Here is a 13,011-nt window from a genome sequence, read left to right as displayed (position 1 = left end):
AGGGCATCAACCCTTTCTATTTTCAATCGAATGAGCCCTTTTCGAAGTTCCTACGACAACTCCTTCGATTCGAAGTGCCCTGGTCTAAAAAAAAAAAAAAAAATAATAATACATTATACCCACATTGATCTTTACTATAAAAATGTCAAGCCTTTCAATCACTTTCGACAATTAAACAGGACACTAGGCCTTTCGATTTCCAGTCGAATGAGCCCTTTTTGAGTTTCTACGACAACACTTTCTATAAGCACCTTATATGCCACCAGGGTATAAATTACAACCCTTACCCTAAGGGCTGTGAGAGTGGTTGTCATCCTCTAAGACCTAATTTCCAGAACTTTCAACTATGTTAAACAAAATGGCTATCTTAAAATTTTGATTGGATGTGTCTGGGAAAATGGTGGGTGTGAGAGGGGTGTTAGGCGCTCTCCAATCAATTTCAACCATTAAAAAAGGCACTAGCCCTTTCAATTTCAAATCAAATGAGCCCTTTTGAAGTTCTTACGATAACGCTTTCAATAAAACCTTACATGCCCCCAGGGCATAAATACAACCCTTGCCCTGAGGGTTGGGGAGGGGGGGGGGTCGTCATCCTTAAAGACCTAATTTCCAGAACTTTCTGCAACGTTGAACAAAATGGCTATCTGAAAATTATGATTGGATGTGTTTGGGGGAATGGTGGGCGTGACAGGGGGGTTAGTTACCCTCCAATCAGTTTCAACTTTTAAAAAGGGTACTAGCCTTCTCAATTTCCGATCGAATGAGCACCTTTTGAAGTTTTTACGACAACTCTATCTATAAAAACATTATATGCCCCAAGTGCATAACTTACTAACTTTGCCCTGGGGGCTCTGGGGGGTTTGTAATCCTTAAATACATAATTTCCAGAACTTTCAACTACGTTGAACAAAATGTCTATCTCTAAACTTTGATTCAATGTGTTTGGGGAAATGATGGGCGTGAGAGAGGGGTCAATTACTCTCCACTCACTTTCGATTATTTAAAAAGACAATTTCAATTTCCAATCAAATGAGCCCTTTCCAAAATTTCTACAACAACTTTCTATATAAAACTTATATGCCCCGGGGCATAACTTACAACCCTTGCACTGAGGGCTCTGATGGAGTCATCCTAAAAGAGATAGATCATCCTAAAAGAGATGGATCATCCTAAAAGACATAATTTCCAGAACTTTTTTAGACTACGCTGAACAAAATGGATATCTCAAAATGTTAATTGGATATGTTTGGGGAAATCGTGGACGTGAGAGGTGGGTTAGTTGCCCTTTAATCACTTTCGACTATTAAAATGGCACTAAGCCTTTCAATTTCAAATTGAATGAGGCCTTTTTGAAGTTTCTACAACATTGCTTTCTATAAAAAACGTATATGCCCCAAGGGCATAACTTACAACCTTAGGCCTGAGGGCTGTGGTGGTGGGGGGGGGGTGTCATCCTCAAAGACCTAATTTCCAAAACTTTCAACTACGTTGAATAAAATGCCTACCTAAAAATTTTGATTGGATATGTTTGGGGAAAAGGTGGGCGTGAGAGGGGGGTTAGTTACCCTCAAATCACTTTCGACTATTAAAAAGGGCACTAGCCCTCTCAATTTCCAATCGAAGGATTCTTTTTTCAAGTTTTTATGACAAAGATTTCAATAAAAACTTATATGCCCCCAGGGCATAACTTATAACCCTTGCCCTGAAGACTGTGGGGAAGGTGTTCTAGGCAAAGCTTTAATTTCCTGAAATTTAAACTGCGTGAACAAAATGGTTATCTCAAAATTTTGATTGGATGTTTTTGGGGAAATTGTGGGCGTGGAAGGGGTGTTAGTTACCTTCCAGTCCCTTTCGACTATTAAAAAGGGCAGTAGCCATATCAATTACCAATTGAATGAGCCCTTTTTGAAGTTTCTACGATAACGCGTTCTATAAAAACCTTATATGCCCCAAGGGCATAACTTACATCCCTTACCCTGAGGGCTGTGGGTATTGTCATTCTCAAAGACCTAATTTCTAGAACTTTCAACTACGTTGAACAAAATGGCTATCTTAAATTTTTTTTTGGATGTGTTTGGGGAAAAGGAGGGCGTAAGTGGGGTGTTTGTTGCTCTCAAATCACTTTTGACTATTAAAAACGGCACTAGCCCTTTGAATTTCCAATTGAATGAGCCTTTTTTGAAATTTCTACGACATCACTATCGACAAAGAACTTATATGCCCCCAGGGCATAACTTATAGCCCTTACCCTGAGGGCTGTGGGGCAGTGTCCTCCTCAAAAACATAATTTCTATCTGGAAATCAACTACGCTCAACAAAATGGCTATCTAAAAATTTTGATTGGATGTGTTTGGGGAAAAGGTGGGCGTGAGAGGTGTGTTAGTTGCCCTCAAACCACTTTCGACAATTAAAAAGGGCACTAGACCTTTAATTCCCATCAAATTAGGCCTTTTTCAAGTTTTTACGACAAAGATTTTAATAAAAACTTATATGCCCCCAGGGCATAACTTATAACCCCTGCCCTGAAGACTGTGGGGGAGTGTCCTGCTCAAAGGTATAATTTCCTGAACTTTAAACTGCGTGAATTAAAAGGGCTATCCTAAAATTTGATTGGATGAGCTTGGGAAAATGGTGGGCGTGAAAAGGGTGTTAGTTGCCTTCCAATCACTTTTGACTATTAAAAAGGGCACTAGCCATTTCAATTTCCAATCAAATGAGCCCTTTTTCAAGTTTCTGTGAAAACGCTTTCTTTGAAAACCTTATTTGCCCCAGGGCATAACTTATAACCCTTGCCTTGAGGGCTCTTGGGGGGTTGTCATCCTCAAGGACCTAGTTTCCGGAACTTTCAACTACGTTGAACAAAATGCCTATCTGAAAATTTTTAATGGATGTGTTTGGGGAAAAGGTGGGCGTGATAAGGGGATTAGTTGCCCTCCAATCACTTTTGACTTTTTAAGAGGGCACTAGCCCTTTTTCCAATCAAATGAACCTTTTTTGAAGTTTCTGCGACAATGCTTTCTATAAAAACCTTATATGTCTCTAAGGCATAGCTTACAACCTTTGCCCTGAGGGATGTGGGGGAGTGTCCTCCTCAAAACCATAATTTTTATCTGGAAATCAACTGCGCTGAACAAAATGGCTATCTCAAATATTTGAGTGGCTGTTTTGGGGAAACGGTGGGCGTGGGAGGGGTGTTAGCGGCCTTCCAATCACTTTCGACTATCAAAAAGGACACTAGCCATTCCAATTTCCAACCGAATGAGCCCTTTTCGAAGTTTCTACAACAACTCCTTCGATATGAAGTGCCCTGGTATGCAGAAATAAATAGATAATACATTGTGCCAAGATCGAGCCCTTTCAATTTCAAATCGAATGAACCCTTTTTCAAGTTTCTACGACAAAGATTTAAATAAAAACCTTATATGCCCCCAGGGCATAACTTATAACCCTTGCCCCGAAGACTGTGGGGGAAGTGTCCTGCTCAAAAGTATAATTTCCTGAACTTTGACAATCGTGGGACAAATTGGCTATCTCAAAGTGTTGATTGGATATGTTTCGGGAAATGGTGGGCTTGCTAGGGGTGTTAGTTGACTTATAATCACTTTCGACTATTAAAAAGGGAACTAGCCCTTTCAATTTCCAATCGAATGAGCCCTTTTTGAAGTTTCTACGACAACACGTTCTTTATAAACCTAATATGCCCCTCGGGCATAACTTACAACCCTTTCCCTGAGGGATGTGGGGGTTGTCATCCTCAAAGATCTAATTTCCAGAACTTAAAAGTACGTTGAATAAAATCGCTATCTCAAAATTTTGATTGGATGTGTTTAGAGAAATGGTGGGCGTGAGAGGTCGGTTAGTTGCCCTCAAATCATTTTCGACCATTAAAAAGGGCAGCAGCCCTTTGAATTTCCAATCGAATGAGCTTTTTTTGAAGTTTCTACGACAACACCTTCTATAAAAAACCTTATATGCCCCCAGGCCATAACTAACAACACTTGCCCTGAGGGCCATAGAGGAGTGTCCTCCTCAAAAACATAATTTCTATCTGGAAATTAACTACGCTGAACAAAATAACTATCTCAAAATTATGTTTGGATGTGTTTTGGGAAATGGCGGGTGTGGAAGGGGTGTTAGTCACCTTCCGATCACTTTCGACTATTAAAAAGTGGCACAAGCCACTCCAATTTCCGATTGAATGAGCCCTTTTCGAGGTTTCTATGACAACTTCTTCGATACATAGTGCCCTGCTCTAAAGGAAAAAAAATAATATATAATACATTGTGCCAACATCGTTCTTATATGCACCCAGGGCATAACTTAAAACACTTGCCCTGAGGGTTGTGGGGGATTTTCCTCCTCAAAAATATACTTTCTATCTGGAAATCAACTACGCTGAACAAAATGGCTATCTCAAAATCTTGATTGAATGTATTTCGGGAAATGGCGGGCGTGGAAGGGGTATTAGTCGCCTTACAAACACTTTCGACTATTCAAAAGGGCACAAGCCACTCCAATTTCCAATTGAATGAGTCCTTTCTGAAGTTTATACGACAAGTCCTTCGATACGAAATGCCAGGCTCTAAAGGAAAAAAAATAATAAACAATACATTGTGCCAACAACGTTCTTATATACCCCCAGGGCATAACTTAAAACGCTTGCCCTGAGGGTTGTGGGGGAGTGTCCTCGTCAAAAATATATTTTCTATTTGGAAATCAACTACGTTGAACAAAATGGCTATCTCAAAATTTTGATTGTATGTGTTTTGGGGAATGATGGGCGTGGGGGGGGGGCTAGTTGCCCTCCAATTACTTTCTAATATTAAAAAGGGCACTAGCCACTCCAATTTCCAATCGAATGAGGCCTTTTCGAAGTTTCTACGACAACTCCTTTGATACGAAGTGCCCTGGTATGGAAAACAAACAAACAAACAAAAAATAATACATTGTGCCAACATCGTTCTTTACTTAGGCACCGCGATTGCGCTGCCTATGAAACTCTCGGACAGATTACTGACAGGCGTTTGAAAAAACTATCGCTCTGACGAACTGGGAGCTTCCCAGTTAGCTCGCTATGATGTGTGTCATTTTTGAAGAAACTTTTCACTGCTGTTCATACACATACTTATGCTATGACTTTGAGCAATCAGATGAATCTAAAATTATTTCACAGTACTCCTGTCTAAGGATATCTTGTATTTTCGATAATGACTGAATAAAGAATAAGCATTTAGAAAAGGAAGCAATGACCCTCACTATTGATTGGAGGATATCTAGAACAGGGTATTTAAAGAATACCAGGATAACTATAAATCAAAAATAAACCAATATATTAGAATCACTAGCAGATTTATATCTAGACAGACTCTATCTAGAACTATATCTATATATGGAAACATTGGGATCAGGTGTGGATTCTCACAGTTAAACTTAAGGCAGTATTTTGTCATCTTGAGCATTAGACTTGCCAATATTTGATTAAAAAATAGACTATCGACTGTCGAGTGACATTAAGTTTTTGTACTTTTATTATTTTCTTTTCAGTAAAAAAATATCCCCCTAAGGACAAAGACTACATAATATTATAATAATGATAAACAAATATAATATATAAACCCAAAAACGCTCAATGTAACCCCCCTTGGCCGCATAGTGCATAATATCATTATTGAAATTGTGCACAATCTGTATTTGTTTAATTGATTCCTTTAAGAAACCTTCAGTGTTCCTTAGGGTACCAAATAAGAGAATGTTTAAGCAAAAGATTAAATTTCATAAAAGATTTCTATTGGTTTAAGCAAGTCATTACTCTTGTTTAATATATTCTAATCAAAGTAAATACACAGAAAAAGGGAGGACCAAACATGCTTCATCTTATTTTGAATTAAACAATGAAAGACTAACCTGAAAAATCCAAGCTTACGTTAGGCTTTCTCTCTGTTCTTTCCAAAATCTGATTCCCAATTAGCTTAAAAAAAAGAAAAATTATATAGGGAAATATGGACAAATCTTCAGAATTGGGACAGACTTGAATTTGCAACACGTAACCACATATCTTTTAATAATATCATTCCTGTTATTATTCATGTCAATTTAATTGCTATTATTAAAAAACAATACAAGAAACCACAACCCCAAAACTACCAGGTCATAACACAAAGAAGAAAGAAGAAAATATATCCATAAAAAATACATTTTTGTTCACCTCAGAAGCGGTTTCATCCAACAGATTATTAAAACACTGAAAAGGGAAAGGGGTATCCATCAAATTTCCGTAATTATGCATGCTTTTAAGGCTCTCTATCCCCCTCAACTCGGTGAAAAATGCTCTAAGGGATCCAGAAGACACATAATTCCACTCTACGTTAAGTAGAGCAAAAGAACCTATAAGGAACTCCAATTTTCAAACAGTTCGTGGTAACGAACTGTAAGTAAGGAGCGACCCGGCTCAATGGTAACCGAAACTCTAAAAAACGGAATTTGATACCAATAGATACATCAGAAGAATTGGATTTTAATGCTGATTTCAAATATTTAAGTTTCATCAAGTTTAGTCTTACTCATCAAAAGTTAGGCGCCTGAGAAAATTTGGCTGATTTTCGAAAAAAGGGGGAAAGACCCCCTAAAAGTCATAGAACGTAAATAAAAATCGCACCATCATATTCAGCGTACAAGAGAACCATACTGTAGAGGTTTCAAGCACCTATCTACAAAAATGTGGAATTTTGAATTTTTTGCCTGAAGAAATATCACGGAATGCGTGTTTATTTGTTTTTTTGTTTTTTTCACAGGGGTGATCGTATTGACCCAGTGGTCCTAGAATATCGTGAGAGGACTCGTTCGAACGGAAATTAAAAGTTCTAGTGCCCCTTTTAGGTGACCAAAAAAATGGATGGCAACTAGGCCCCCTCCCACGCTCTTTTTTTCCCCAAAGTCACCCGATCAAAATTTTGAGATAGCCATTTTGTTCAACATGGTCGAAAATATTATAACTATGTCTTTTAGGATGACTTAATCCCCCGAAGTCCCCGGGGGGAGGGCAGAGAGTTATGAACTTTACCCAATGTTAACATATACTATTGATTATTGGGAAGTATACAGACGTTTCCAGGGGGGATTTTTCTGGTAGGTTGGGGGGGGGAGGTTATATGGGAGGATCTTTCCATGACGGAAGATTTCATGGGGGAAGGGACATTACTATGAAGGGGGCGCCGGATTTCCATTCAAAATTAAAGAAAAACATCAAAAATTAAATTAAAAAAAAAGTTTTTCAACTGAAAGTAAGGAGCAACATCAAAACTTAAAACGAACAGAAAATATTACGTATATGATTGGATTCGACCCTTAGTCACTAACTCGCTCTTTACGCCAAAGATTTTTTAGTACATTCATAAGAGCTGTTTATTAGAATTAACAGGTTTTGTGATTAAGGAGTCATTCTAATAGAATTAGAACAAAATTTGGATTTTAGCGTAAAGAACGAGGTATTGACTAGGAGGTGAACCCCCTAACATACGTATTAAAAATCTACGAATATAGAAGTTCGTTACGTAAGTTAATTCGTAAGTTACGTATATTCATTATTAATAAAAACATTCGTAAATAAAATTAAACAAGTTTCGAGAAAGCCATTTAACCAAATAAAGTAAAACTAATAGGCAAATTTTGTTTTAATTATTCATGTACGGTGAGCCAATATCAAAATCTGTATTAATTCAAAAACGTTCAAAAAAGTTTTTTTTAACTGAAATTAAGGAACGACATTAAAACTTAAAACGAACAGAAATTATTCTGTATATGAAAGGGGCTGTCCCCCCTCAACGCCTCGCACTTTACGCTAAAGTTTGACTTTCTCACAACTCTATTTTTTCAAACAGTTCGTGGTAACGAACTCTAAGTAAGGAGCGACCCGGCTCAATTGTAACCGAAACTCTAAAAAACGGAATTTTGATACCAATAGATAAGTAAAAATAAATAAAATTTTATGCTGATTTGAAATATATAAGTTTCGTCAACTTTAGTCCTACCTATCAAAAGTTATACGCCTGAGAAAATTTGGCTGATTTTCGAAAAAGAGGGAAAGACCCCCTAAAAGTCATTGAACCTTAACAAAAATCACACCATCATATTCAGCGTACAAGAGAACCCTACTGTAGAGGTTTCAAGCACCTATCTACAAAAATGTGGAATTTTGCATTTTTTGCCAGAAGAAAGATCACGGATGCGTGTTGTTGTTTTTTCCCCAGGGGTGATCGTATCGACCCAGTGGTCCTATAAAATCGTGGGAAGGCTCATTTGAACAAAATAAAAATTTCTAGTGCCATTTTTAAGTGACCAAAAAATGGAAGGCAACTAGGCCCCCTCCCACGCTCATTTTTTCCCAAAGATACCTGATCAGAATTTTGAGATAGCTATTTTGTTCAGCATAGTCGAAAATATGATCACTATGTCTTTTAGGATAACTTAATCCCCCGAAGTCCCCGGAGGGAGGGCTGAAAGTTATGAACTGACCAAAAAATGGAAGGCAACTAGGCCCCCTCCCACGCTCATTTTTTCCCAAAGATACCTGATCAGAATTTTGAGATAGCTATTTTGTTCAGCATAGTCGAAAATATGATCACTATGTCTTTTAGGATAACTTAATCTTGCTTCATTGCTTCACGGGATTGCTTCACTTGAAGTTTTGTCACTGCTTCGCCTGTAGGACAGACAAAGCAAGGAACAGTTTTTGAATTGAGACGACTTTGGGTTTCGCATTCTGGGCGGGGGAAACTTTGTGAAAATCTTTGAGATTTTAACAAAGTTTCCCCCATCCAGAATTTTTTTTATTATATCAAACCAGTGATCCTAGAATATAGAAAGCTCTCTCGAGCGGAAATTATATTTCATAGCACCCTTTTTAAGTGGCAAGACGGCCTTCCTTGCCAAAAAACAACAACTTTGTCCCAAAGTGGGTCAAAAAGCAAGCGAGTAAAAATTCTGACATAGCCAGTTGATTTATGCTGTTCGATATTCTCTGTTCCAAAGGCTGTATTGCCGCGCTGTGGCACCTTCGTTTCTAAAGATGCACTTGGTCCTCGCAAATTTATAGAATAATATAAAACATATTTTAATGCTTTGTTTGAGTGATTTGTTTGAGTGAGAGTTTGAGTGAGTGATTAAAAATCTATGAATATAGAAGTTCGTTACATAAGTTAATTCGAGAACTGATGTAATAGAGAGAACTGATGTAATTTTGTTTTTATGTGCTTGTGATCAACCGTAGTCATTAAATTATAGTGAACATGTCAGATGTGCAGCGCTTGTGACAGTGATACATGCTGATCATAAAAATAATTCAATTAACTCGAGTTGGTTAGTTCTTACTTTTAGATTAATCAGCCGATGCTAATAAATTGAGCTGTATTTGAGTCGATCAAGAAAGGCCCAAGACGAGATTTCCAACTACGAGATTTCCAAGTTACGTACATTTATTACTAATAAAAACGTTCGTAAATAAAATTAAACAATTTTCGAGAAAGCTATTTAACCAAATATAAGTAAAATTGATATGCAAATTTTGTTTTAATTATTCATGTACGGTGAGCCAATATCAAAACCTGTATTAATTCAAAAATATTCAAAAAATAAATAAAAAAAAAGTTTTTTTTTTAACTGAAAGTAAGGAACGACGTTAAAACTTAAAACGAACAGAAATTATTCCGTATATGAAAGGGGCTGTCCCCCCCCCTTAACGCCTCGCTCTTTAAGCTAAAGTTTGACTTTCTCACAACTCTATTTTTTTCAAACAGTTCGAGGTAACGAACTGTAAGTAAGGAGTGACCCGGCTCAATGGTAACCGAAACTTTAAAAAACAGAATTTTGATACCAATAGATACATCAAAAGAATTATATTTTTAATGATGATTTCAAATATATGAGTTTCATCAAGTTTAGTCTTACCCATCAAAAGTTACACGCCTGAGAAAAATTGACTGATTTTCAAAAAAAGGGGGAAATACCCCCTAAAAGTTGTAGAACCTTAATGAAAATCACACCATCAGATTCAGCGTATAAGAGAACCCTACTGTAGAGGTTTCAAGCACCTATCTACAAAAATGTGGAATTTTGCATTTTTTGCCAGAAGAAAGATCACAGATACGTGTTTATTTTTTTTTTTTCCCAGGGGTGATCGTATCGACCCAGTGGTCCTATAAAATCGTGGGAAGGCTCATTTGAACAAAATAAAAAGTTCTAGTGCCATTTTTAAGTGACCAAAAAATGGAAGGCAACTAGGCCCCCTCCCACGCTCATTTTTTCCCAAAGATACCTGATCAGAATTTTGAGATAGCTATTTTGTTCAGCATAGTCGAAAATATGATCACTATGTCTTTTAGGATAACTTAATCCCCCGAAGTCCCCGGAGGGAGGGCTGAAAGTTATGAACTTTACCCAATGTTAACATATACTAATGGTTATTGGGAAGTATACAGAGTTTTCAGGGGGGATTTTTCTGGTAGGTGGGGGGGGGGGGTTATATGGGAGGATCTTTCCATGAAGGAAGTTTTCATAGGGGAAGGGACATTGCTATGAAGAGGACACTGGATTTCCCATCATTATTAAAGAAAAAGATCAGAAATTAAATCAAAAAAAAGTTTTTCAACTGAAAGTAAGGAGCAACATCAAAACTTAAAACGAACAGAAAATATTACGTATATGATTGGGTTTACCCCTTAGTCAATACCTCGATCTTTAAGCCAAAGATTTTTAGTACTTTCATAAGAACTATTTATTCTAATTAACGGCTTTTGAAATTAAGAGGTCATTTTTAAAGAATTGGAACAAAATTCGAACTTTAGCTTAAAGAGCAAGGTATTGAGTAGGGGGCGAACCCTCTATTAAAAATCTATGAATGTAGAAGTTCGTTACGTAAGTTAATTCGTAGGTTACTTATATTTATTACTAATAAAAACATTCGTAAATAAAATTTAACATGTTTCGAAAAAGCCATTTAACCAAATAAAAGTAAAATTAATACGTAAATTTTGTTTTAATCATTCATGTGCGGTGAGCCAAAATCAAAACCTACATTAATTTAAAAACTTTCAAAAATTAAATAAAAAAAAACAATTTTTTTTTCAACTGAAAGTAAGGAACGACGTTAAAACTTAAAACGAACAGAAATTATTCCGTATATGAAAGGGGCCGTCCCCTCCTCAACACCTCGCTCTTTACGCTAAAGTTTGAATTTCTCGCAACTCCATTTTTTTTAGACAATGAAAGCCCCCCCTCGTTGAGGGGGGGGGCTAGTTTAACTCTCTTTTTTTTAACAATTTTTAAAACACTGACTATCTCAAAATTTATAGCGGACAGGTTTGGGGATAAAAGAGCGTGGGGGGGGGCTAGTTTAACTCTCTTGACTCTTAAAAAGTAAACAAGAACTTTCAATTACTTTCAATTTCCAATCAAGTAAGCCCTCTATGAAGTATATATGAGCATCCCTTTCCTAAGAACCATACATGCCGTTAGGGCATAACTTAGAACGCCTTCCCCTGTGCCCTGGGGGGTTCTATTGACACCAGATTTTTGAACTATTGCCACCATTGACACAAGACCTTTGAACTATTTTTAGCAAAATGTGAACTATTTTCTCAGAATTTTCATCAAACGGGTTTTAAAAAGGAAGGCATGGGGGGGGGAGCTAGCTGCCCTCAGATCTCTTTTGACTATTACAAATTGAGCTCGAACTTCCAATATCATATCAAATGAGCTCTCTCTTAATTTTATGCGAGCATCCCTTTCATACGAACAATATCTGCCCCGGGGCATAACTTACAACACCTGCCCCCGGGCCATGGGAGGTTGTGACAACTGAGTTTTTGTTATCTGACTTTAGAGCAATTTTAACTTAATGGCCATCCCAAAATTTCTAATGGATGCATTTGAGGATTTATTATTATATTATATGAATTTGAGGAATTCTGGGCGTGGGTGGGGGGGGTAGTTGCCCTCAAATCACTTTTGACTATTAAAAAGGGCACTAGCCCTTTGAATTTCCAATCGACTGAGCCTTTTTTGAAGTTTCTCCGACACCGCCGTCTATAACAACCTTATATGCCCCCAGGGCATAACTTAACACCCTTGCCCTGAGGGTTGTGGGGGAGTGTCCTCTTCAAAAACATATTTTCAATCTAGAAATCAACTACGCTGAACAAAATGGCTACCTCAAAAATTTTGATTGGATGTGTTTGGGGAAATGCTGGGCGTCGGGGGGGGGGGGGGCTAGTTGCACTCCAATCACTTTCGACTATTAAAAAGGGCACTAGCCCTTTAATTTCCAATCGAATGAGCCTTTTTTGAAGTTTCTACGACAACGCCTTCTATAAAAACCTTATATGCCCCCAGGGCAAAATTTAAAACCCTTGCCCTGACGGTTGTGGGGGAGTGTCCTCCTCAAAAATATATCTTCTATCTGGAAATCAACTACTCTGAACAAAATGTCTACCTCAAAATTTTTATTGGATGTGTTTGGGGAAATGATGGGCGTGGGGGGGAGCTAGTTACACTCCAATCACTTTCGACTATTAAGAAGGGCACTAGCTCTTTAATTTCCAATCGAATGAGCCTGTTTTGAAGTTTCTACGACACCTTCTATAAAAACCTTATATGCCCCCAGGGCATAACTTAAAACCCTTGCCCTGAGGGTTGTTGGGAAATATCCTCCTCAAAAATATATTTTCTATCTGGAAATCAACCTTTGAATTTCCAATCGAATGAGCGTTTTTGAAGTTTTTACGACAACGCCTTCTATAAAAACCTTATATGCCCCCAGGACATATCTTAAAGCCCTTGCACTGAAGGTTCTGGGGGAGTGTCCTCCTCAAAAACGTATTTTCTATCTGGAAATCAACTACGCTGAACAAAATGGCTATCACAAAATTTTGATTGGATGTGTTTGGGGAAATGATGGGCGTGGGGGGGGGGGGGGTTAGTTACACTCCAAACACTTTCGACAATAAAAAAGGGCACTAC

At 37.7% G+C, this 13,011-nt stretch overlaps 1 protein-coding gene across 3 annotated transcripts in view; it reads right to left on the bottom strand.

The window, feature by feature from the left end:
- Positions 1 to 13,011, bottom strand: part of LOC148945557 (uncharacterized) — a 49,972-nt gene that overhangs the window by 17,012 nt on the left and 19,949 nt on the right. For all 3 annotated transcript variants that reach the window (XM_089099560.1, XM_089099559.1, XM_089099562.1), the window contains exon 4: positions 5,905 to 5,968. In XM_089099560.1, coding sequence (XP_088955686.1) covers positions 5,905 to 5,968 — 64 coding nt within the window. The remainder of the gene's footprint in view (positions 1 to 5,904; positions 5,969 to 13,011) is intronic.

Source organism: Artemia sp. Qi Xiang Cuo, chromosome 13, assembly GCF_049724085.1.
Source record: "Artemia sp. Qi Xiang Cuo chromosome 13, ASM4972408v1, whole genome shotgun sequence".
Taxonomy (NCBI): Eukaryota; Metazoa; Arthropoda; class Branchiopoda; order Anostraca; family Artemiidae; genus Artemia; species Artemia sp. Qi Xiang Cuo.
The sequence above is the reverse complement of the archived record's forward strand: the minus strand, read 5'-3'. Positions and strand labels throughout refer to the sequence as shown.